General features: G+C 49.6%; 1 protein-coding gene and 1 non-coding gene across 4 annotated transcripts in view; both read right to left on the bottom strand.

Annotated features, from left to right (window-relative positions):
* Positions 1-26515, bottom strand: part of COL22A1 (collagen type XXII alpha 1 chain) — a 225838-nt gene that overhangs the window by 38695 nt on the left and 160628 nt on the right. For all 3 annotated transcript variants that reach the window (XM_061438524.1, XM_061438526.1, XM_061438525.1), the window contains 6 exons: positions 20371-20406; positions 19445-19498; positions 18757-18801; positions 14617-14664; positions 7749-7862; positions 7336-7389 (listed from right to left, as the gene is read on the bottom strand). In XM_061438524.1, the coding sequence (XP_061294508.1) occupies positions 7336-7389; positions 7749-7862; positions 14617-14664; positions 18757-18801; positions 19445-19498; positions 20371-20406 (351 nt within the window). The remainder of the gene's footprint in view (positions 1-7335; positions 7390-7748; positions 7863-14616; positions 14665-18756; positions 18802-19444; positions 19499-20370; positions 20407-26515) is intronic.
* On the bottom strand, positions 6712-6818 carry LOC133260851 (U6 spliceosomal RNA). The gene has a single exon (XR_009740992.1). It is a non-coding gene; the product is annotated as a U6 spliceosomal RNA (small nuclear RNA).

The raw sequence follows: 26515 nt of genomic DNA, 5'->3' as shown, positions 1-26515 counted from the left end.
TTCCTGGGTTGGGAAGATCCCCTGGAGAAGGAAATGGTAACCCACTTCACTATTCTCGCCTGAGAAGTCCCATGGACAGAGGAGCCTGGTGGGCTATAGTCCATGAGGTCATGGAAGAGTCAGAAACAATTTAGCGACTAAACAACAACAAAAAGGACCCAGCAAAATATTTCTCAAGCATCTGGGAACATCTCTTTGAAATTTAATCAACAAGGGAAATAAAACCCCATCAGCCAGATGCTGTAGGAAACTAGGAGCCTAACTTCTGGGTCCTTTTTTCCAAGCTGCAGAACTACCTCCAGGCAAAAAGATGTGAGCAGTTTGTTTTGATTTTGTCTGAAGCTAATTCACTAGAGCAGACTATTAGTCCAATTACCAGGTGAATTAGGATGAACGTGACAAACAGTGCTACGTGGGCCTTTTACTGAGGACTAATTACTATTCACCCCGAGGACACACACGTCATCAGTCACAGCTGCCTGACCGTAGAAAAGGTGAGGTTTCTTTGTCTTTACAAGCTCTTGGCAGAATTGCCTGTGGTACCCATAATATTCTGGTTTAATGCTTGTGCAAAAAAAAATAATTATTTCAGTTCTACCTTCTGGTTTGGGAGAAGATTTTGTTTGGTTTTTAAATATATTTCCCCCATGCCATCATGTACTAAGTACATAATACAACAATTATTTAGAGGTTATATTCATAGCAGAGGCTGCTCTAAGGATGTTAGGTTTTGGGAATCCATCAAGCAGATAATTCTCTCTGGGATTTTACAAATTTTTGAGAGCATGGCCTAAATTTTCTCAAATTAGTAAGCCTCTGCTAGTCTCAGAAATTTTGTCCCTGAAAATTTGTGTGCTGTTTCTCTGCTTAGAAAACCTTTCCCCAAGAATGCCTGTCAATGAAAGTAAAATCCTACTTCTTGGGACTTCCCTGGTGGTTCAGTGGTTAGGAATCCACCTTGCAACGCAGGGGAATCGGGTTCGATCCCTGGCCGGGGAACTAAGATCCCACATGCCGAGGGGCAACTAAGTCAGACTGCCACAAGCACGGAGCCTGCACACCACAACTCTGAGTCTGTACACCGCAGCGAAAGGTCCCACACGACACAGCGAGATCCTAGTGCTGCAACTGAGACCTGAGTGAATAAATAAATGTTAAAAAAAAATCCTACCTCCTCCTCCAGGTAGCCTTCACCTCTGCCCCGTGCCATTATTTTCCTTAAAATCATTTAACTCTCCTCCTGGCTATCTGTCATAGTTGTTATTAACTCAGAAGAAGGAACGGTAAGGAGGACCATCCACAGTCACATGCATCCAGCACTTCCTACCTATGTGCTGGGCACCATGCCTGGTGCTTTGTAAATGTTTCCTTGTTTAATCCTCATGTCCTCTCTGTGAGATGAGCCATGTGGTCCTTCTTTTACAGATTAGGGACCCCTGCTTCAGAAAAGCCCCAGTTCCCCAAGTCTTATGATCAGTCAGTGCAATTCACCCAGCTAATAAGAGGCAGAACCAGGCTGGGGAACCACTGACCACTCACTGCTCTCGATAGCCTTGGCCCCAGTCTGATTTTGCTTAGAGTCATCACCTTCTAGATCTTTCTTCTCCAACACATCAGGCCCTAGAAGACATGGCCCATATCCGACCTAACACTATCCCTCCTGACTTGGAAGGGAGCTGTTTAAGGGCATGCCTGGTGGGAATCTCTCAGGACTGAGGCAGCCGTGGATGAATAGAGACTTCTCCTGAGGACAGCTTGGACTAAATGGTTCTGGGTTGTCTTCTGGGAAGAATGGGATTCCAGGGCCTTTTCTGGCAGTTCTAATAACAGCAAAAGAGGTTTTATCTCCCACCTCCCAGAACTGTCCAGAACCTCCAATGAGGTCTTCTACTCACCTAGCATCCCCAGTGCCTGCAGTTCCCATTATATGATGTGTGGACATGTGGACAAGAAGAAAACCATGTTTTTCACAAAGGACAGAATAATCAGCATTTCCAAACTCAAAGGGGCTTTTACATCTGCCTCATTAGAAAATCATGGTCTGATGACAATCTCGCTTCTTCTTCCTCTACATGGATGGTGATCATAATGGGAGCCAGTTTTCAGCTTCCTCTCCTTAGTCAGTATCTTACGCAGTCTGAAAGTTCCAGAATGAAGCTGTGGAGCTGACGGTTTCATTCACCTCCCCAGACCCAATATCCAGAGACGGCAGCTGCAAATAAGCAGGAAAAGTCTCGGGAAGCCTGAGTCCCCAGATGTTAGATCACAGTCACAATCAAACCTTCCTGATGAAGCCTGTGACCACTGAATAAAGTGGTTATAAAAAGACACTAACAATGACCACAAATACTCCACTGTGGGCAGCGTTTTCAATTTAGAAATTAATCATGAGGTCCGCAAGTCTGACAGAGATCTTGTTTGATAAGCCAAGTTCAACAGAAAGGAAATGAAACAGCCCTCTGTTTTGATTTCTAGAGAGAGGCATGGGTTGAACGAAGAGCACAGAGACAGGCTTGAGTTTGGAGCCAAAAACCAAGGCAAGCCTGTGGGTGCCCAGGCAAGATAAACAAGTCAATATTAAAGGAAATCAATGCTGAATACTCATTGGAAAGACCTATGCTGGTGCTCCAGTATTTTGGTCTCCGGATGCAAACAGCTGACTCATTGGAAAAGTCCCTGATCCTGGGAAAGACTGAGGGCAGAAGGAGAAGAGCAGGTTAGAGGATAAGATGGCTGGATGGCATCACCGATGCAATGGACTTGATCTTGGGCAAGCTCCAGGATACGGTGAGGGACAGGGAGGCCTGCCATGCTGCAGTCCATGAGGTTGCAAAGAGCTGGACATGACTGGGCGACTGAACAAGTGCGATTCATCTTCCCAGCCACAGTTGGTGAGAAAGGGAAAGCTATTAAGAGTCAGTACCAGGGGCAGTGAATCAATAGATAGAAGCGTTGAGTCTTCTTGGGCGCTTTCCTTGGTGCTGGTGTTGGTGATAGCATTACTGGGTTTAGTCACTAAGTTGTGTCTAACTCCTGGGATCCCGTAGACTGCAGCCCGCCAGGCTCCTCCTCTATCCATGGGATATTCCAGATGAGAATACTGGAGTGGGTTGCCATGTCCTTTTCCAGGGGATCTTCCCGACCCATGGATCAAACCTGCATCTCCTGCTTTGCAGATGGATTCTTTACTGCTGAGCCACAAGGGAAGCCCCTCCTGGACGCGTAACACCATACTACCTAGTGGGGGTCTAGGACCTGGACTTCAAGGATTCACTTTGACCTACTAGTTTTGTAGTAGTTTTGTAAGATTGGCATTTAACCTTGCTAGACCTTAGTTTTCTAATATGTAAAGTAGAACACTATCTCTACCTCCAAGGATGATGCTCACCATCATAGGAGATGACATTATAAAGCAGGTAAACTGGCCTTTGGTCTTTAATACACTAGGTATAACATCTCCTGCAGCTCCCTGAGATCTCACTGTGCAGGGTGACCCTGAGAACAAGGCCACCGCAGACTCCCAAGTAGAGAAACAAAACACCCTGTCTTTCAGAAGCAGCACTGATTTCTGTTCTTTTCCTGGATGGAAGCTTTCTTTGACTTTCTCCAACTCTGAAAAGGAACAAACCCTCCCTTGAAGGGAATTATAAAAGAACAAAGGCTGAGTCATTGTCCCAAGACACCAGCACTTCAGGAGTGGTTGGGCTGATTGAGAAAACAATTCCTCCTTAGTGGAAGGAACGCCTTATCTGTTTAATTGATCTGCTTTCCTTTCTCTGAATAAAGGTTATCATGTGGCAGAGGTAGCACCCAGAAGCTGGCAAGCTGACAGTAAAGGTCGTATACTGAGGATCAGCTGAAACGACCCACCTGCAGAATCCTTCAAGCAAGGAGTTTAGCCGCCACTTATGACCCCAGAAAAGGGGAATCTTCAGGAAATAGCACAGAGGATGCTCAGCTGTGCTGGTGTCTCTTAGCCTAACACTTCCCCAGGGCAGAACCTCCAGTTCTATCTACACTGAGACCTGATGTGGCCGGGGCCTGGGACACCTGCTGTTTTCCATCCTGATACCCCACAGGCTCCCAGTTGGTGTCATACCTCAGTATTTTTGTTTGCCTCCTTACCTTTTAATAACAAATATAAATGGCTCCAACCCCATCTTTCAGGGCTGTGCCTAGGGTGAGGCAAGTGACCACTCACCCAGGGGCCCCATAAACCTCAGATCGGACATAAAGAATATGTCAATGACATATTTTTAAAAGTCAAAGTTAATGAAAAATGAAGAATTTCATCACCTATTCAGTATAAATCTATATCCCTTCCTACTTGAGAACTTCTGAATATGTCTGTATTTAAGTTAAAAGAAAATCGTACTATATGTTTTAAGTGGTAAATTTTTAAGTGATTAAAAATATTTTTCTTTTCTAATAAAAAATTAATGCAAAATAATACAAGATGAACAAAATATGAAAATGGAAATAAACACAGGGCTCCAGATCAGATCAGATCAGATCAGTTGCTCAGTCATGTCCGACTCTTTGAGACCCCATGAATCGCAGCACGCCAGGCCTCCCTGTCCATCACCAACTCCCGGAGTTCACTGAGACTCACGTCCATCGAGTCAGGGATGCCATCCAGCCATCTCATCCTCTGTCGTCCCCTTCTCCTCCTGCCCCCAATCCCTCCCAGCATCAGAGTCTTTTCCAATGACTCAACTCTTCCCATGAGGTGGCCAAAGTACTGGAGTTTCAGCTTTAGCATCATTCCTTCCAAAATCCCAGGGCTGATCTCCTTCAGAATGGACTGGTTGGATCTCCTTGCAGTCCAAGGGACTCTCAAGAGTCTTCTCCAGCACCACAGTTCAAAAGCATCAATTCTTCGGTGCTCAGCCTTCTTCACAGTCCAACTCTCACATCCATACACGACCACAAGAAAAACCATAGTCTTGACTAGACGAACCTTTGTTGGCAAAGTAATGTCTCTGCTTTTGAACATGCTATCTAGGTTGGTCATAACTTTCCTTCCAAGGAGTAAGCGTCTTTTAATTTCATGGCTGCAGTCACCATCTGCAGTGATTTTGGAGCCCAGAAAAAGAAAGTCTGACACTGTTTCCACTGTTTCCCCATCTATTTCCCATGAAGTAGTGGGACCGGATGCCATGATCTTCATTTTCTGAATGTTGAGCTTTAAGCCAACTTTTTCACTCTCCACTTTGACTTTCATCAAGAGGCTTTTGAGTTCCTCTTCACTTTCTGCCATAAGGGTGGTGTCATCTGCATATCTGAGGTTATTGATATTTCTCCCGGCAATCTTGATTCCAGCTTGTGTTTCTTCCAGTCCAGCGTTTCTCATGATGTACTCTGCATATAAGTTAAATAAACAGGGTGACAATATACAGCCTTGACAAACTCCTTTTCCTATTTGGAACCAGTCTGCTGTTCCATGTCCAGTTCTAACTGTTGCTTCCTGACCTGCATACAAATTTCTCAAGAGGCAGATCAGACGGTCTGGTATTCCCATCTCTTTCAGAATTTTCCACAGTTTATTGTGATCCACAGGGCTCCGAAGGGGCAGAAATTACCATGAGACAAGGGGACACGACTGAGCTGTGTAGAAGGAAAACGAGGGTCTCGTGTAGGCTGGGTCTCATCTTGACTTAACATTTCTGTATTTTGTTCCTCATGGATCTACTTCATTCATTTTAAACGTTTCACAATACTGCATTAGAGGCTCATTTAGCTTGGTTACACCTTCCGCCCAGGTCTCACCTCAGTCTTGGCCCAGGCACTGACAGAGGGCTTACAACGCGCCAGGCGCAGGTGGGAGCATCGTTGAGCAGTCGTCAGGGTCAGAAGCCCGGAGAGTCTCTGCCCTCACAGCCCCTTGTTCACCAGGAGGAACGGGAAGGGCCGGGAGGCAAAAAGCCAGCCCAGGGCCGTTGCCGAGACCGTATTCCCACCCCAAGGGTCTTGCTCCTGTGGTCTCTCTCCCACTGACAATTTCATGCTGCAACCCCCATCAGAGGAGCCATACCGAGTCCCAGAGAAACACGGTGACATAGTGACACGCGTGTCCCTGAACACGCGTTAGGGACAGAGCGATGTGCAGAGGTCACAGCAGCACAGAGTTGACAAGGCGGGGGGGGGCAGAGAAAGCCCCCCAGGGCAGCGTGGATGTCCACTCCCTGCCTACACACTCTCCCAGCCTACACACTCTCTCCCCCTGAGTGCTGAACACTGTCCTGACCGAGGGCCTGACCGAGGGCCTGAGAGCCGCAGCCCCGAAGCCTGCCTGTTCCGCAGCTGCGCACCCAGCTTCCCCCTCCCATGCCAGCCTCTGAGCTCCGTGAACCTATAGAGCCATGCTGCCTGTTCCAGACAGGTGTCTCGTCATTCACAGCACAGTGAATGATGCCCACTGCGTTTCTATAGCACTTTCCTAATAACACTCTTTTTTAAAGTTATTTTTTATTGAAGGATAATTTCTTTGCAGAATTTTCCTGTTTTCTGTCAAACCTCGACATGAATCAGCCATCAGTATACATATATCCCCTCCCTTTTGAACCTCCCTCCCATCTCCCTCCCCATCCCACACCTCTAGGTTGATACAGAGCCCCTGGTTGAGTTTCCTGAGCCATACAGCAAATTCCTGTTGGCTGTCTATTTTACATATGGCAATGTAAGTTTCCATGTTACTCTTTCCATACATCTAAAAATACGGAATGCTTCACGACCTTGCACGTCATCCTTACACAGGGGCCAGGCTAATCTTCTCTGTATCATTGCAATTTTAGTGTATGTGCTGCCGAAGCAAGCACCCTAATAATCCTTTTATCGAGTGCTAAGTTCTTTATCTGTACAATATGTTCAACTCTCACTTCTCTCTGCAGTTGTTTTTATTCACATCATTAGTGGTTGGAGAAATTGAGGCCCAGAGAGGTCAAAGATTTTGCCTAAGGTCACACAGCAACAATGACTCAACTAGAATTCAGAGTTGTCTGACCCCAAAGTTCACGTCATAACCATCACTACACATTCCTATCCAGTAGCTCATCTGTACTTCCAACCACTCAGGTATTTGTAGATGAGCAATCTGAGACTCAACAAGTTCAAGTGCCCATTTCCAAGGTCACTGAGACAGCCAGAGCAAAGGAGAGACCTTGAATGTGGGTTTTCTGATTTTATTTTATTTTTTTTTTTAACCTGGACTGGCATTTTAAAATTTTCTGATTTTAAAACCATGATCTCGTTACACTGGGCATCACTCTTCCTCAAACTTAGGCTAACCAGTGAGATGAGAACAGATACACGTGAGTTTTATGACGGTTCACTGACCTGAGGTCCAGCTACTCCTGGGGGCCCTGGGAGGCCTCTGGGCCCAGCATCCCCCTGCAGCAGGAAGAACGGGGAGAAAAAAAGAAAAAACAGCAGGAATAAGTGTCTGGACCCGACATACGGCATCGTCAGCAAGATGTCCACTTCCGTATCATTCACTCATTTCCCATGGGATTCCCAGGTCCCCGCCTGCCCCTCAGAGTGTCTGAGCAAAGGCAGGCGGTGATAAGGTGTGTGGCTGTGATTCAAGGGTATAACCCACCCCCAAAGTGGTAAATGGTGCAGGAACCAGTCCCCAAGGTGACCCCAATGATCCTTGCCTCCCAACGGGTACCAGAGAGACAGTGCTGGCATCTCCAAGATGATTCACTTTGTCCCAATGATAAAAACGAAATCTCCTCTTTTGTTCCTACCTTTTTCCCTTCTGTGCCTTCTCTCCCTGGCTTTCCTGGGAGACCTTTGTCCCCTTTAAAACCTGGAAGACCAGGGAGGCCTGGGGGGCCCGGGGGACAGTCATTGCACACGTCCTGAGAGAAAGAGTAACATGATAATACAGTTACTTGTAAAACAAAAGGTGACCCATAGCTCCAACCCCTCCAGACAGGACGAAGCCAGCAAATGATGAAAAAGCAAACGGGTAGATGGAGTCATTACCCACACAGCCTGTGTCAAACTTCATGTTTTTCTCTCTCGTTCTTAAACTAGGTTTCAGCATTGATATATCTGTATTATTACCGCACGTCTCCCTACTTCCGGCCAATGGCTGAAGTGTAGCCCAAGACCAAGACGTCAAAAGCACATGTACCGATGTCTGTGAACATCTAAAAATATTCACCGTACAGATTTAAAGCAAGCATTTAGTACTGTAAGAAACAGCATGCTTTGTCCCTAAAGCCAGAGACAAAACAATGCTGGAGGCTGAATTCTCTGTCTCACAGGTTTACCTAAGTGGTTTCTGAACAAAGAAGCAAAATAAAGAACCCAAGAGGCAACCCCCCTCCCCGAGGTCTTGCTCACTGTAACACACACCAAGTATCGCCTGGCATTCTTCTTAGTCCAGGGAAACTCACTCAGTCGTGTCCGACTTGTTGCAACCCCAAGCACTATACAGTCCCTGGAATTCTCCATGGCAGAATACTGGAGTGGAGTATCTTCCCAACCCAGGGATCAAACCCAGGTCTCCTGCATTGCATGCGGATTCTTTAGCAGCTGAGCCACAAGGGAAGCCCTTCTCAGTCCAAAGTAGGTATTTAATCAAGGCTCTCTGGAATGGAGCTTTGCTCTTCGGCTCTGAGGCAGGTGAGTTCTGTCCCTGGAGTGAATTTAAAGCCAGGGAACCAATTTTCGAGCTTGTCTGTGTCATCCCCAGGTCTTACAGTTTGGAGCACAGTAAACCCCAAATGAAATTCACTGGCCTGACCACACTCTGTCCAACTCACACCCCAGCATCTTGGACTGCTCCTTCCTTGTGCTGTCGTTGTGCTCAGTCATGTCTGAGTCTTTGTGACCCCATCGACTGTAGACCGCCAGGCTCCTCTGTCCGTGGAATTTCCCAGGCGAGCATACTGGAGTGGGTTACCATGTCTCCCTCCAGGGGACCTTCCTGACCCAGGGATCCAGCCCACACCTCCTGCATCTCTTGCATTGTAGGCGGATTCTTTACCACGGTGTTCCTTCCATGCCTTCACTCTAATCATGTCTTCCTCCCCGATTCCCTCCTTGTGATAAAGGTTAAATAAAGTAAAACAAGCATGGCTCTCGAAACAGTGCCAGATCATTTCCAGAGCATTCGGCTTTGTTATGAATTCACATACTCAGCCAGTGGCTCCCTCGCTGTTGGGCACGGCGCTCTTCTGCTTCAAGACCACAGTAAACAGCTGTCTTGAAGAGCTCACGGATCCATGGCACCAACTGACCCAAGCAAATGTGCTAACTCGGGCCTTGGGCTGCTCCACTGGAGAGACGGGCCAAGACTTGCTCACGTTCACAGTGGGTGATGTCTCAGGTAGCCTGGCACTCATCTTGATCTCTAATTCAGGATGGACGGGCTTTCATCAACAAAAAGCATCTCTGAGCAGTCCACCTTCCTTTCAGGTGCTCACGCCTACTCAATCTTTGATGTTTCTTTAGAGGTGTCCTACTCCAAGAAGCACTCCTGATTGCTTCACACTGGGGGTATGCTTCTGCCCCTGAGAACCTCCTGTTACAGAAGCACCTGTCTCACTATAGAGTGGTCTCTTTATAGCTCCATGCCGTCCCCATCAAGCAAAAAAAAAAATGTGTGAGCTCTTTGAGAACAGAAGTAGAGTTGCTTTATCTCTGCATGTCTGATTTATAGCAAATAATCTTCCACAGAGCATGAGCTCCGTGAGGGGCCCAGCCGACCCAATCAACCACCACCAATTGACCTTCACACGCCTAGGGCCACCTCCCAGAAGCTGGTTGAAATGTTGAGGGGAACGAAATGTTGGGTATGTGAAGAAATGGCAAATGAGGTGAGCTGAAGGGCACTGTCTTTAGTTGCTGCTGTTTGGAATGGTGGCAGGCTAGGGAGAAACTCTTCTATTCCTAGACAGTCTCTATAGTTGCTTAAAATAGGATATATCTGTGAAATAGGGCAACCCCAGACACAGGATGCATGGAAGCAGAGCTAGGCTGGTTGCAGAAGGACTTCCAGACACTAAGAATTTTTGGACTTGGAGGTACAGTGGGATCCACAGCAGAAAGTGATCACATCTAAGACAAGATCTCACTGTTTTCTCACTTCTTGTTGATTTCTGGCATGGTTAAGTCAGCCTGAGCATGTCATAGTCACACATCCTGTGAGCATTGTTCCCTGATGGCCAGGGCAGCCCCCAGACTTGCTAGAGAGGGGGCTGGACTTAACATACAGACCCGGTCCTGGAATCCAGTGCGCAGGGCAAGACCAGCCCCCGACCCGCTCTCCCACCAAGCCTCCCTTTGCCTCTGTGCCCGTGGGACCCCAGCCCCTGGACCTGGGACACCTCAGTCATGTGGATGCTAGCACTGGGACCCAGGCGGACTGCCCCCAAACACATCTCAGTGGCATATTAACTACTGTGAATTAAAGTTACTTAAGAAATGGTCAGTGTAAGACAGACATTGATACTTCTGTCTTCCCTAAAACAGGAAATAAACCAAAATACAGGAAATAAACCTCTCACGTGAAAGGGGCCCTCCCTGCAGCTGGAAGTGGGAGGACACCTTTATCCCCAGAAACAGGGATTTCAGGGCCAAGAAGCCTGTATAAATCTTCAGTTTTAATTTACTACCCTGAACCCAAGCTCTGCTTAAAGTCTTCACTAATTAAGCACCCAGAGCCTATGTTTCTTTGCCCTGTCAATTCCTCACAAATGTCTTATGTCTTTACCTACAAAGTATGAAAGCTGCCTGTTTGGCCACTTTTTAGGTCTCATTTCTAGGAGACCTCCATGTGCACAAATTAAAGCTTATTCTGCTCCTCTTAATGCCTTGTGTCAATTTTTAGTCCCATCACAGAACTCAAGAGGACCCACAGGTGGAATTTTCTCCCTCCCCATCACCAGCCAGAGTTCTGTGTCCAGCTGGACAGGCTTGCCCACACCACAGTGAAGCCTCTGCCCACTTGGGGTTCACGGCTACACCTTTCCAAGCCTCAGTCTCCCTATCTGTGAGATGAGAACCTCAGATTCTAGGGAGAAATACATGGCGAGAACACAGGAGTTTCAGCTGCCATGTACATCCCTGTGGTTTCAGCTGTGATTTTTCCTCCCTTTGTCCCACTGGCAGATTAGAGAGATGACCCTGATCATCAATTCTGCTCCCAACTCTTCCACTTAACTGAGTCATTTCAGGCAAGCCACTTTAGTTCCTTTGAGTCCACTTCCATATCTGTTAACAAGGCTCTTTCTCCTACTTGGGAGAGAGTGCAAATTTTAATACATGTGAAGCATCTAACATGTTGCAAGCTCCAGTGTGTAAATGCAGACCCCTTTGTCTCCCCTTTGTCTCCATCCCCTTCCTATTTCCTGAGACATTTTCAGCAAACCCTGTGTCATTGTATTTGGTGCAGGAGAGCAGACCAAGCAAGCGCTCAAAACTGCATAACCCTGGAGGGATGCTGCGGTCTCTTGCCAGGCACAGAAATCATCTCCAGATCATCTCACACGAACTTCTGCTGGATTCCTGAACCTTCAGTGCACGTTCATGCCAAGCGTGTAGCCTATACCTCAAACCTCGAGCTGACAGCCAAGGAACTCACTACCTGCCTGTCCTGCATCAGGTGGTCGTCAGGAAGCTTGGATACACGCAAAGATGAGGTCACGTAGCAGAGGGGTCGAGGGCATGAGGAACTGGAGCTGGTCACACTGGGAGTGAGTGTTGGCTCTGCCACCGTGCAGCTCTGTCACCTTGAACAAGTGTCTGGCCCATCCCTGCCACCTCCTGCTCTGCAAAAGGCAGCAGGTGATAGTACCCAAAGTCCATCTAGTCAAAGCCATGGTTTTTCCAGTAGTCATGTATGGATGTGAGACTTGGACTATAAAGTAGGCTGCACACCAAAGAACTGATGCTTTCAAACTGTGGTGCTGGAGAAGACTCTTGAGAGTTCCTTGGACAGCAAGGAGATTAAACCAGTCAATTCTAAAGGAAATAAACCCTGAATATTCATCAGAAGGACTGATGCTGAGGCTGAAGCTCCAAAACTTTGACCACCTGACGTGAAGGGCTGACTCATTGGAAAAAACCCTGGTGCTGGCAAAGATTGAAGGCAGGAAGAGAAGGGGATGACAGAGGATGAGATGGAATCATTGACTCAATGGACATGCATTTGAGCTAACTCTGGGAGATGGTGAAGGACAGGGAAGCCTGGCGTGCTGCAAGTCCATGGGGTCACAAAGTCAGACAGGACTGAGCAACTGAATGATAACAGTAACTGGGTTGTTGGCAGGGACTGGGTGAAACAATATTTATCCTGGGAATCGTCTAAAGGAGAGGCCTTGAGGAGGACCTCTCGGGCACAGATCCAACCATGGAAGTTTAGTAAACGGGAACTCTTAGAATACAAAGTTTCTACTCAGGCAGTCTTCCAATGACCAGGAGGAGGCAAATTTTCTGTAACGAAAGATGCCTTCTCAGCAAGAGAGGGTTCCCCCACTCGACAGCCACCCCATCAGGCTTTAACTGACATCAAGATGGCAGTGGGTGATTATCAACTAGGGAGCCAGGATAGTGACTGCAGACCTGGGCAAACCCATGAGGGCCAGGCTCCCTTCTACAGAGTTTCCAGGCAAAGCACAGCTCTGGAAGGCCAGGGAGTCTCAGGTACTGCCCTGAATGTAGGTGCTCACATTCTCTCGCAGTTCCTGGCTGCTACATCCTTTGGCAGGTCAGAAGTATCAATTTGACTAAACGTCTGTTTCAATGCTGCAGCTGTAAAGCACACAGCAGTCACTCCTGTTATCTCTGCCTTAAAGACTGGGACACTTTGAGGCTGTAATCCTTAAGGGGAGGTGGGGGACAAGAACTGAGGCAAATCCAATGCCTTCCCAGTGGGACAGAATTAGAGAAAAATCACCTAGACTAAAAAGCCTGTACTAAATAGGACTTCAATAGATAATGATTTCTTGCCATGTCCTGGTTGTAAAAAAAAAAAAAAAAAAAAAACTCCCTCTTGTCAGTAAAAATCAAGAAAGATTGCTCCACTCCTCATTTTTAAGTAAAATGTATCGTTTTCCATCAAGGCCTCTCAATGTGTAGAGAGATGAAAAGTCCCAGGCTTCTGAGGTTTCCTTTCTCCTTCTGCTCTCCTCCCTTGCTCTCATGCACGAACCGGGTGCTTTCAAATGCCTCCCAAGTGGTTTTTAGAAGACAGGAGATGAGGGAGGGGGTGGTCACGCAAAAGGCAGGGCCGGGCTCCACCCAAAGTTCAGACCAAGGCTGAGAACAGAGGCAGCAAATGGTCCCCCACGTGTGTGGCCATAGGACCGCTCTTCTGGAAACATGGATCTTACCCCACTCTGTCCTGCCTGTCCCCCTTCTTCTCCGTTCAAGACCCGAGGTCCCTGGCCGAGCTCCCAGGCAGCCAACTCTCTGCCCTATCTCAACCGAGCTCTCTCAGCTCACGTCCCCCACCCCCCGGGGAGAGGGTGCTGTGGTTCTGACGATGAGCTCCGTCTGCGCTCAGATCCAGACTCCACCTGGCCAAGGGCCCAGCAGCTCACTCACCGCTCGGCACCTGTGCCCTGGACCTGGCACCAGCAGGATCCTCACCCAACCTGCTGGATTCTGCCCAGGACTGTCTTTTCAGAACCCTAGGATGCAGTCCTGTGTGGGGTCCAAAGTCAGTCTCTGGACTCGTTGAGGAGTGGATTCTATTCCCAGAAAGTCGCTGACCCTCATGGTGACTCAGGTTTCTAATAAACAAAGAGCTAGTCACTAAGTCTTATCTGACTCTTTGCGACCCCTGGACTATATAGCCCACCAGGCTCCTCTGTCCATGGGATTCTCCAGGCAAGAATACTGGAGGGGGTTGCCATTCCCTTCTCCAGGGGATAGTCCAGATGCAGGGATCAAACCCGGGCTTCCTGCATTGCAGGCCAATTCTTTACTGTCTGAGCCACCAGGGAAGCCCTATAAAGGCTGACACACATCCCTGGGTGGGCTCAGACCACCAACCTTTCGGTTAATCGCTGGATGTGCTAACTGACTGCACCAAAAACACACCAGCATAGCCTTAAAATCCCCTGGAGAAGGGAACGGCTACCCACTCCAGTGTTCTTGCCTGGAGAATCCCATGGACAGAGGGGCCTGGCAGGTTGCAGACCATGAGGTTTCAAAGAGTCTGACACGACTGAGCGACTAACAAGCAAAACGAGAACATAATGGTACCAACCTCATGGAGCAATTGTAGACACGAGAGATGCACGTGAAGCGTTAACCATAGTACCACCCGGAAGGATTTCCCGTGACAACGGATCTTATTGTCCAATAAGACAGCCACTAGCCACAGGTGGCCAGTAAGTACTTAGGATGTAGCTAGTGTGACCAAAGACCGGAATCTTTTTTTTTTTCATTAAGTTAAACAAGTTTAAATTCACACATGTGGCCAGTGGCTTCTGTGCTGGACAGTGGATTTTAGCGCACTGCTGGCACGGCATGTTCTCAACAAATGTTGTTATAGTTGTTTATACTCTGCTCAGACCAAAAAAAAAAGACCACATCATTGACATCGCCAGCCTCCCCGTCACAACTCTCAAAAGGCATGCACATTTATGTTTTTACCTTCACCAAGAGATTTACGTCCCCTGGAGACAGTACTGAAGAGGGGCCCTGTCAAAGTAAAAATAAATAAATACATACACACAAGTGCACACTGCATATTCCATGCTTCTGCAGCGAGCAGCCTTCAAAATGTGACTGTAACAGGTGACATGTCTACACAGGACACAAAGAGCCTGGTCTACGCCCCACGCTTGGGAACCACAGGCAGACTCTTCTGAGCTGTCCTAACTAACATCAGACTTTCTGGTCCCCGCCTTCCTGGCCCTCTCTCTCTCCTGCTGGCCCCTCCTCCCCCTTCCATCACCACCAGCAGGTCCTATGGGTACTGTGGAAGACGAAGGGGGCGGGTTGTCCTTTACTCCAGGTGGGTAATAGCTGCCGCTGTTATTCACATCTAGTATGAACCTAAAGCAATTCCTTCAGCTCCCCCAGGTGAACTAGCATTTTAAGCCTCATTCGTCTTTATGAGTTGGAAGTCTCTAACTTCAGGAGGGGAGTTCAGAAATCAGGAGTAATTACAAAGCCTCTGAAGGTGTGAAGGAGTCTGCAGGTCCCTGAGTTCACACTCAAACCCACAGTGAGTTGGGAAGTGGTGTGTTATGACCATGGCAGGCCCAGAGCCCAAGTGGAGTGGAGGCTGGGTTCACCCCAGGGTGCAAGGGACAGGAAGCTGGGAAGGAAAATGGAAATGCAAAGGCAGACGCTGAAGGGACGAGGGATTCTTAGGTAAGGACTGGAGACTGGCGTGCTGCTCTGCACACTTCTGCACATCGCAGTGGACAAGGAGTGCCAGAGAGCCCACGGTGCAGAGGGAAGATGGCAGGCTTCCTCCAGAATGTTGGAAGCCTGGGACCACTATTAGACTTGTGGTGGCTGCTTCCTTCTGATTGAGTCCAGGTTTATCCAGTCTAGCCTGTTACAGAGACAATTTCCTGGCTTCCCCACTTTCCCTGACTCCATGGGGTTTCTGCCACATCCTGTGGCTTCAGACAGTGGCAGAGGCATTGTGTAAGTTCGCACAGGATAACCTTGGCACTGGCTGGGTGTACGTCATGCTTCCCAAGCTGAAATGCTCAAGTATTCAATCACTGCCCTGGGTTGCAAGAGGACACCACCTGAGACAAACTGGGGTCGGGCTGAGTCAGAGTCGGCGGTTCTGAAGGGGCCCCTCGCCTGCAGGGAAAGCTTGCCTAGGCTGCATCTGCTGGAAAAAGCCTAGAATACCCTTAGTTATCGGAGACCGACCCTGGGGAGGAAGGCCAACCCATGCTACACGCTAATTGAGTAAAACTTTAAAAGGGGAAAGGGGTTTTATTTTGACATTGCGTGTTTTCTTCAGGCAAGTTAATAATGCAAGATTTATACTGTCCAAATTGGGAGGTTTTTTTTCCCTTCTTTTACAAATTGGGAGATTTTTATACTGCTGGCCTTGTATTCTTGGGGCTATTTTTCTGCTGTCATTTGAGCCCTCTGTAGAGTTGTTAAAGCTCTATGAGCATGGCTGGGCATCAGTTAGAAGAGAGAGAAGAAGGGGTGGATTTCCCGTCTAGGTACAGCATGCCCTGGGGGATAATTTAATTAACACCCTGTTGTGATCCATTTCTGTGGGCCTCCAGAGAGAGGCCTGAATACACAGGAGCAAGGCCCGTGCGGGGGCAGTGGCCAGTCGGTTGTTGATGGGAGGGAAGTGCTGGGGTGAAGAGAGAGAGTCTGTGCCCTGCCCAGGCCGTCGTTACCTCCTGGGCACCGACCACCTGCTGCCAGGATGCTGGCTGGCTGGTCACAGAGATGTCAGCTACACAGCCACTGATGACGGGCTAACGTGGAGGTGAGTAAGAACCGCTTCTTGACGGGCTAGCTCTATTTGCTGCTCACACCCGAGAGCTCCCTGTGGGATCAGGCTGAGGCTAGATTCCAGCTGAACCCCCAGCTTTGACCGCCTCTTCCCTCACCATGCCCTGTTTTCTTCAATCTTAACAGGTTTCACCTTAATCAATCACTAGGCACAAGAATCCCCACCAGAGGCTCTGCTTCTAGAGCACCCGAGGGTAGACAGGGGACTCCTGTTACAGGGATTCTAGGGATGCAGCCCTGGGGGAACCCCGCCCAGGGCCCACTGTCCACCCTTGGAGGGCTGGTGACTGCAGGAAAGGCCTTGGTTGTCCCAACCCTGCACATTCCCAAGACAGGTCTGGCCCCGGCTGCTCTGGAGAGATGTACTAAGTCCTTGGAATGCCCTCCCTGATAAGAGTGCCTTTGTTTGCCCAGGGCCTTGGGCCATGCAGTTAACAGTGTCCTTGCTGGGGGCCTGGGGCCAGTCTGACCTCTGGGAGGACGGGAGACGGTAGAGTAACCAAGACCACCCAGGGAGGCATGCCTGGTCTGGGTAAGAGTCCCTTGATGGCAACACCCGCTGAATTTCAGACCACTCAGGGTCACCTCCATGGATTCAGATTACACACAACTTCTGGGAGAGCCGAGTGTGGGAAGGGGACACGTGGAGGCCTCAGCCTCATGTCTTGGGGGCTCCTTCCCTGGGATAAACCATCATCCTGAGTGTAACAGCTCTCCTGAGCTCTGGGAGCCCTTCTGGTGAGTCACTGAACCTGAAGGGGGTCCTGGGGACCCCTGAGAATGTGACTCGTCTGATTATCGAGACCAGAGACCCTGACAGCAGTACCTGGGACCACGTTGGGGGAGGGTGTTCTGTGAACTTAAAGGTAGTCAAGAGAGACCGATGCTCTCTCAGTCTCTGCCGGAAACCAGTTGAGTCACGTCAAGGTGAGCCCATCCTGTCCGCTGGACTCTGTGGATGCACTTCCCTCTGCAGAGGTATCAAGGTCTGGATCTGGCAGAGGTCATTTGAACCCCTTCAGCCTTTGGCCTGAACCTTACTCTTCCACTCACTTCACCAGGGCCTGGCACTTGGGTATCAGGGTGGATTCTGTGAGCTTTACTTGGCTGCTGCAAATCTGACTCCGTGAAGGAGGAGGAGCATATGAATAAGTACCCTCAACCTCCAGCAAGTTTAGTGAAGTTTCAGGACCCTTCTAGGAGACCAGGGTGCCCGTCCAGGTGTCTGCTGTTCCCAGCAGCCTGGACGAGGCAGAGACAGATGCTAACGCCCTCAGGGGCCTCCAGGTCTTGGGTCTTTGCCTGACTGACACTTGCAGCAGGCCGGGCTCGCAGAGCAGACAGACGGCCATCCTGAGGGTAAGCCTCTGCCCAGGGGAGATCCAGTCTGAAACCAGTCTCGAGGCCTGGGACTCCCCAGTCGTGGCTGCCACTGTCTCTTCCTTCTCAGGCAGCAGGTTTCAAAGGGCTGATTTCTCCTATATCTTCCCACCTGCCCACCCAGACCCACTCATCCTCACTGCTCCTTCCCTGGAGGGCCCACCGATAGCCTGGTTAGCTGGCTAAGCCTTCGGAGCATCTCTGGCGTTGGTAACTTAATCTGGGGGCTGGGTTCCCAGAGGGGATGCACTGCACACGAGGGAAGCCTGCTGGAGCTGAGAGCCCGGCCATGCTGCCTGGGACCAGACGCTCAGGACTCTCTCGTCCTGCGCAAGCTCCGGTAGCTCTCCTTGTGAGAGAGGAAAGGAAGCTTCTATTCTAATGCGGGGAAACCAGAAGGAACTGACATTACTGAGAAAAAGGTCAGGACCCAGGCCAGTGAGGAACTAGCCCTGGACAAGAAGTGGCTCCTGTCCATTTGCTCACCCCCAGGTCCCCATCCATCCCTTTCTGCTCCAAGTCCTGGGGGTATCAGGGACTCACCTGCCTCTGGCGCTCAGGTGAGCTGGCCCAAAGAGAAGCACACGGGGAAACCGGGGTGGGGGCACTGCTCCCTCCCAGCCTCTGGCCAGGTTTCCTGGCAGTGGCTTTGAACCCACAATTTCCGCTCCCATCTGGCAGCCCCGTCCCCACCGTTCCCGCTTTCTCTTGGCTCTGAAGATGGGTGCACGGTGGTACTGGCTTCTGTGTTTATCTCTGGGCATCACAGCCACCTCTGATTAGTTCCCTCCGCCCACAGCTTTGTAAAAAGCCCCTTCTTAAAGCTTCTTGAGCCATCCGAGTTGCATTTTATTCTGGCTGAACCCCTGATGGTCAAGATTCATCCAGAACAGTTAGATGACATACTGGTTTGCCAGGAGGCCCTCTTTCTCCTGGATTTCCTGGTACACCCTAAAAGAAGAAAGAAAGAACAACATTAACTCTGTTAAGCACATAATCCTGATCCACTCTGCCCACTCTCTCCCTCAACCTCTCTATCTGCCAAGTGCAACTCAGGAGAAAACAGATCACCCGACCGTGAAGACTGGCACCAACAAAAACTCACAGCTTCCAACCTCAGCTGAAGACCCAGAGCTTCTCAGAATATATCAACCGGGGCAAATGTTCAGAACAGTAAGCCACCCCTCTCAGAACTCCTTGCCAAACACAAAATTGAAAGTGCGTACGTGTGTGTGCACATGTAGACACACACTCACACATCTGATCTTCAACTCAGGCCGTCTTTTTCCAAACACAGGCAGAAGGACCAACTTTGAAAGAGAGGAGGGCAGAACAGCAGGAGGTGTTGTGTGGGATATAGCCAGGAACTTGCACAGTTCTGACAGCATCACACAGAAGCAAAAGAAGTGCAAGCAGACAACACACGCTTAGAGGCCACCGTGGACAAAGAGGCCAAACACACAACAGGCTCCCGGGGGAGCAGGCGGGGCTCGGTGCAAAAAGCAGCTCCCCCGGGGTTTCCTGGTCAAGGGAGGCCAGGGGAGGGGGAGGGGGGTCGGCAGGGACACAACCCACACCCCTTGCCTTTACTTACATCCTGGCCAGCTGGTCCCTGGGGGCCGGGAAACCCAGGCGGGCCTCGAGATCCCTGAAGAGAAAGAAGACATCCCCCAACACTTAAAACAAAACCCAAGGGCCCCCTTGCCTGGGGTTGGTTCTCCTTGTCCAACCGCCTGGCGCACTGACCAATCTGATGGAACAGAGGTACCTGAGAGCAGCCAGGGCTTGAGGACTGGCTGTCTTCAACACACAGATAGAACGCTCTGGAAAACCTTCCCCATGAGGCTGACTGCCCAGGTCCCCTTCACAAGCCCCCTTCTTACTCCTGCAGTGAGACGGGCCTGAGCTCACTCCGGGTGCAGGGTCGATTACCAGCCTCAGGAGCCCGCTGGCTGGACACACTGACCTGTGAGAGGACCAGTGCGGAGGCCGGCGCTCAGGTGACTGCTAGATATTTTTATTGGAAAATCGTTGCCACCTGGCTGACAATTTCTAGATGGTACTGGGAGTCGGCCCAAATCATCTTTCAATTACGGATCTCACTTTCTGCAGTAATCTTCCTAGACTTTCCCGCCTGCCTCACAGATTAAAAGAGCACCCTCACTGGCTCCTGGCTCTGTGGCTGGGGGCAGTGAAGCTGGGATTCAAAATTACTTCCTCTGGCAATGTGATGACATGCGTGAAACCACAGCTGTCCGTCTAGAGGGAAGCAGAGGCGGCGAAAAGCAAAGGCAGTGCCGGTCTGCCCAGCTGTCACTGGAGCTCAGGGCACTGGACAACCCTCCTCCCGACTCCACCATTCCACAGGTGAGTGCCTGTATCTTCGAGAGTCTGCACTGTATAACGTTAAAGTTGTTTTTTAAACTACTGTCTTTGCTGGCCTCTCCAACTTCAAATGGCTTTGATTAGCGCATAATTTCTCCCATCAAGACACAGCCCTGTATTTAAGTCATACTGTACCGGAGGACCTTTTTCTCCTGGTGGTCCAGAGGGGCCCTAAGAAACAAACAAACAAGTAAGTAAGCCAACTGGAAGTGAAACGTCTGTTTAAATGTAAGGCTGGGTCCTTAAGGAAAAGCTAACGCCCTCCCATCTTTTTTTAAGAAAAACTTTTTATTTTTGTATCAGGGTATAATTGATTAACAGTGTTGTGATAGTTCCAGGTGGACAGCAAAGGGACTCAGCCATACATATGCATGTATCCATTCTCCCCCAGACTCCTCCCATCCAGGCTGTCACATAACCTTGAGCAGAGTTCCCTGTGCTAGACAGTAGGTCCTTGTTGGCCATCTATTTTAAATACAGCAGTGTGTACATGTCCACCCCAAAACCTAACTATCCCTTCTTCCTCCAATCCTTTCCCCCAGGCAACCACACGCCGGTGAGTCAGTTTCTGTTCTGTAAGTTCATTTGTATCATTTCTTTTCAGATTCCACATACAAAGGATGGCATATGATACTTCTACGTCTCTGCCTGACTTCCTTCACTCACTATGACAATCTCTAGGTCTACCCAATGTTGCTGCAAATGGCAATGCCATTCTTTTTAATGGCTTCCTGCATGTGTAAGGCAGTGTCACCCCCTCTCTCATGCACCCACTATTGCTGTGTGTGGGGATCCTCCTGGAACCTTCTCCACCTGCCCTGCACTGGTGCTGCCCCATCCTGGCAGCCAGCGGGTGTCTGACACCTAGCCCATCTCTAGCCCTGGTGTGCAGTGGACCCTGCATTTCAGCATTCTTGTGCTGCATGCCCTGCTTGCTTGGGTGGGATGGGTGGGGGAAGGGGCACGTCTAGACTCCCCAGAGTGGGCTGCATGGCTGAGGCTGCAGTGGTACCCCTTCCTGCACACACATGCACACATACAGATACATGTGTGTGTGCGTGCACACACACACACCACGGTCTGCCATCCCACACGTGTGAGCAGCCTACAACCTGGCTTCCCGAGCTGCACTGAAGATGCGTGCCCTGCCTGAGGCACTAGCGTCGAGTGTCAGGCCCCGAGTGAGCGGCACTGGCCCTGGGCCACAAGCCTTCGCATCTGCAGAGAAGATGCCGCCCTGCCCTCCTGCCTGGACGTGTTCTCCTTGCCACAGGTGGGTTCCCAGTATAGATGTCGGCACCCTTGGGCATCTCCCAGGCTTCTCCCAGGAGGCTCGTTAGAACCGGTCCCCAGCCCCTGGGTCACCCCATCTGGGACGGATGGCCTGGTACTGTCATTGCTTCTGGGCTCATCTGCCCTCTCTCCTCTGCCCTGGGGGTGCTCAGCACCCACTCTCCAGGACTCAGCACCACCCTGGGAATAGCCTGACACAGCAGAGCATAGCACACGGCATGCTGCTAAAATTAAAATTTTATGGTATGAGAACTTGAAAATCAAGTGTTATCATCCTCATCATTGATGATCAAACTAAGGCCAGAAGAGACAAAGAGACAGCCCAAGCCACATCTCGAGTCACTCTCCAGGTGCAGTGAGTCCCACCACCCGTTCTTGGTCCTGGGCACCTGTGTGTCCCTGAAGCGGCACCCGGGAGAACCTCCAAGATATCCGAAGAGCGAGAAGAGTCTTCACACAAAGGCACAGGTCCCAGACAGCATGACAGACCAGGTAACCTAAAAGCCTGCCCATTAAATATGTCCCAGAAATTCCTGATAAAATAAAATAAGCATCATTTTCAGTGCAGAGCTGAGCACTAAACTAGGGGAAACTTCCAGAGGACCAAGTCAAGCAGGTAAGAAGACAGTGGGCTCCGGGCTTCCCTGGTGGTCCAGTGGGCAAGAATCTGCCTTGCAATGTGGGGGTCAGTGTGGGGTGCTCAGTAGTGGGAGTCTTTGCAACCCCATGGACTTTGGGGCCCCATGGAGCCCCAGTGGGCACCTCTGTCCATGGAATTTTCCAGACAAAAATACTGGAGTGGGTTGCCATTTCCTACTCCAGTACTTTACTCATATCAACCTAAAAACTCCTCTCAAGAAACACAAACAGCCCTTTTAACCCTCACAGAAGATTTCTTTAAGAGTAATACATGAAATACTTTCCTTATTGCACTCTGCAAATATTTACTGAGAGCCTCACATACACCAGGCGTGGCAGCCAGGGGACACGGGTTCAATCCCTGGTCCAGGAAGATTCCACAGGCCGCAGCGTAGCTAAGCCTGTGTGCACAACTCCCGAGCCTCTGCTCAGGAGCCCCAGAGCCTCAGCTACTGAAGCCCAGGCACATCGGGTCCATACTCTGCAACAAGGGAAGCCACCGCAAAGGGCTGCCCAAGCGCTGCAATCAGGGTGCGTCCCCCACTCTCTGCAACCAGAAAAAGCCCTCGTGCAGCAATGAAGACCCAGCGCAGCTGAACTTAAATAAGTAAACAAATTTTTTTTCTTAAAGAGAAGACAACGGACTCAGAGTCCCACCCGGAATCTCCCTGACTCACAGATCACTTCCCCCTCCATGAGCTTTCACGCTCTCGTCAAGCTGAAGGTCAATGGTACCCATGGATCAATATACATTCATCCAAATGTCATTCCTACCATAGTAGCTCCTTACTGAGGCTGTATACTTACTGCTCAAGGAGAGGGCTTAAGGACAGTTTATTACTGGCCTGGGGAATGCTGCCAGAGTTTAGAGGCACTTTTTGTTTCTAAATTGAACTCCAAGATGCACCTCAAGCATTTGACTTGTTCATCAGACTAAGCGTTGGATTCCTCTCATCTGTCATTTAATAGAACATCCACATGTGAAGGACGGAATTGGTTGTCAAAAAGGTCTTCATTTCAAATCTTAGTTCTATCAATTATTAATTGTTTGAGCTTGAGCACATTTGTTTTTCTGAGCTTCAGCTTCCTTATTTATAACACAAAGCTGGGTGATCACCTTGGCTCCTATGATCAGAAGCAGAAGATCCTCTAAGTAGAGAACAGGACCGGTGCCTGGCCCGTAACAGGCATTCCCACAGCTATCTTGCTACTATACTTTTAAGAAATAGCGGAGTGTGCTGTGGAGGACGGATTGTGTAACGACTTCCCAGTGTCAGTCTGAAATCTGAAGCCTAAACACGTGTTCCACAATAGCGACCCCATTTCTGAGATCACACCCTCTGATGGGTTTTATTCATGAGTCACATTACCCGACACACATATTTTGGCCTTTGAAACCGTGTTCCACTTAAAAGGAACTACAACTCCTTGGAGAAATGACTGATCCCAGATCTGGACAAGGAATATATTCAAATCTGGAAACTTCTATCATTCCAAAGATCAGGGAAACTACCAACCAGCATCTCTTACATCTGCATTGGCAGGTGGGTTCTTTACTCCTGTGGCTCAGCTGGTAAAGAATCTGCCTGCAATGTGGGAGACCTGGGTTTGACCCCTGGATTGGGAAGACCCCCTGGAGAAGGGAAAGGCTACCCACTCCAGTATTCTGGCCTGGAGAATTCCATGGACTCTATAGTCCATGGGATCACAAAGAGTTGGACGCGACTGAGCAACTTTCACTTTCACTTTCTTTACCACTAGCGCCACCTGGGAAGCCCAAAGACTGCTAGGCATGTGTTAAAAGCACTTAGGGTCAACCCGAAGAGGCTCCTATTTGCATAAATAAGACAGTCTGGACAGCAAAAGGAAGAATATCTGCCGCACATTAAAACAAACTGAATGTGTTTAAATCTGAGTTCAAAATGATTGATAAAAAACCAAAAACACCTCACTGATCATCTTTGTGAGATACCAGGGAACCAAGTCGTTATTTGAAAATAATTAACAGGAAAAATGAGGGAACACCTCTCCACCTAGAAGGACTGGAGCTACCACATAAAAGAACTGACTGAACTAAGAGAGCACCAATTTGCAAGCCTTGATGTGCTAATTGATCTAAGGCTTGGACATCAAAGGCTGTGCACGTCAAGACAAGACACCACCAGACGTCAGATACCTCCTGCTGGAAGGACACAGCCTGTGAAGTCTTGTCAGAAAGATCAAACCTGAATTTGCTCCAGCCTTGAGGCCCAAGTATGGGTGTACAGGCAACACGGGGACCAGGAAGCCCTGAGCTATTCTGTGAGCAAAGTCTAGAAGCTCCATAAGACCTAACAATAAATCTTGTTTCACCAATTTAAAAAATTGCGATTTATAGGTATCTAAACTTGAAATTTGATCCCCTCTACCTTGCTCCTCCTCCCGTAGATATCTATCTAAAGACACAGCCCATTTTATTCGCCATTATCTTTTATCTGAAAGGCTCATGGGTACCACGCTACATGCTGGGCTCCCGGGGCAGGTTCAAACACTTGCTTTGCCTTTCATCAGCAGACTGAGCCAGGCCCACTGTCTGAACCTCTCCAAGCCTGAGTTTCCTCATCTGTAAGCTGAAAACAATCACAGCTCGGGCTCCTAGGACCACTGAGAAGACTGCAGAAGGTGATGTGTTGCGAAGCCACACACGGGAGCCTTGCCCATTTGTGTAAGTGCTCAGTATGCCTTGGGAACCATTACAGGAACCTCAGAAAGCCTTGTTGAGTTTAGAAAGGAGCATTTTCAATTGGAAACGAGAGTAGAAATTTATTTAAAACCTTTTTTTCTTCCAACAACAGAGGAGTCCCCCTGAGACTTCAGTCGAAAAGCCAAGATTAGGATATTTGGGGTACTCAGCTCCTGGTTATACAAGGGCCCTGGGGCCTGGGTTTCCCAGGGGGCACTAGTGGTAAAGAACCTTCCTGCCAGCGCAGGAGACGTAAGAGACATGGGTTCAATCCCTGGGTCAGGAAGATCCCCTGGAGGAGGGCATGGCAACCCACTCCAGTAATTCTTGCCTGGAGAATCCCATGGAGCCTGGCGGGCTACAGTCCACAGGGTCACAAAGAGTCGGACACGACTGAAGCGACTGAGCACATTCCTGGGGTCCGGGGCAGTGCACAGCCCCTCCTCTGCAGCCCAGGGGACCTCGCTGTGCACAGAACAGGATGAGAGCACTGGGCATGAATGAAGCTGCAGCACCTGTCCTAAGTCCTTGGGGTGACTGCCGAGAAATGCCTGGGGTCCCCAAGTAGCAGCCGGGTGAGATGGGGCTACCTGTCTGCACACACTCCTTTAGAAGGGCAACAGGCCAGCCTGACCTGGGGATGGCAGGAGCGGTGGTGTGGTTCTCAGAACCAAAGGAACTGGACTCAACCAGGAGACAAGACATACGAACAGAAGCAACAGTGAGACTCACAGGTCAGTAGTTCAAAAGCAGCGAAGAGTGTGAGATGACCCTGGCACGAAGGAAAGTGTGTTCTCAGTCACTCAGTCGTGTCCAACTCTCCGCAACACCATGGACGGTAGCCTGCCAGGCTCCTCTGTCCATGGGATTTCCCAAGCAATGATACTGAAGTGGGTTGCCGTGCTCTCCTCCAGGGTATCTTCCCAGCCCAGGGATCAAACCCGCATCTCCTGAGACTCCTGCCTTGGCAGGTGGATTCTTTACCCCTAGCACCACCGGGCAAGTCTGGTGCTACAGGACTTTACAAGGAAGGACCATGTAAACGTGAACTCCTGCTCTACTGCTGCCCTGGCTTGGAGAGCAGCTAAGGGCATCTGCTCGGAGCTAGAACACTGGGGTCCAATCCTAGCTCCCCGACGTCCTAACTATGACTTCAGGCAAATGTCACATCTCTTACGTGAATTCCCTCATTCGTAAAATGAAAGAGAGAACAGGATCTGCTTGGCAGGGTGGCTGGGAGGACTGGGTGAGAGGATCCCATGAGCTAAGTGAGGGGATGGATGTGGGTATCTTGCTCAGAGCTGGACACTGCAAGTGGGCAGGCCATGTGAGCTGTGGTCACGAGCGCTCCAGCTTTTAGTGGCTTTCATTTCCATTCTTGTTCTATTACTCCCTGGAAGAGGGGGGAGTGGGAAAAAGAACGGCTCCACTCAGGAAACATGACAGATGCTTTCCCACATCATCAGCACCATGCTTCCTCTCTCCCGCAGTCTGTAGGTCTATAAAGGGCTGTGAGCTCGTTTTCTTTGTATGTGAACCCTCAGTGTCTGGGCAAAGTCAGAACAAATGACTCCAGAGAGGGAACGCTGAAGACAGAGAAATGAGAGGTGATTCCAGGCAACGGAG

This window comes from Bos javanicus, chromosome 14 (genome assembly GCF_032452875.1).
Source record: "Bos javanicus breed banteng chromosome 14, ARS-OSU_banteng_1.0, whole genome shotgun sequence".
In the NCBI taxonomy this organism is placed as follows: domain Eukaryota; kingdom Metazoa; phylum Chordata; class Mammalia; order Artiodactyla; family Bovidae; genus Bos; species Bos javanicus.
The sequence above is the reverse complement of the archived record's forward strand: the minus strand, read 5'-3'. Positions and strand labels throughout refer to the sequence as shown.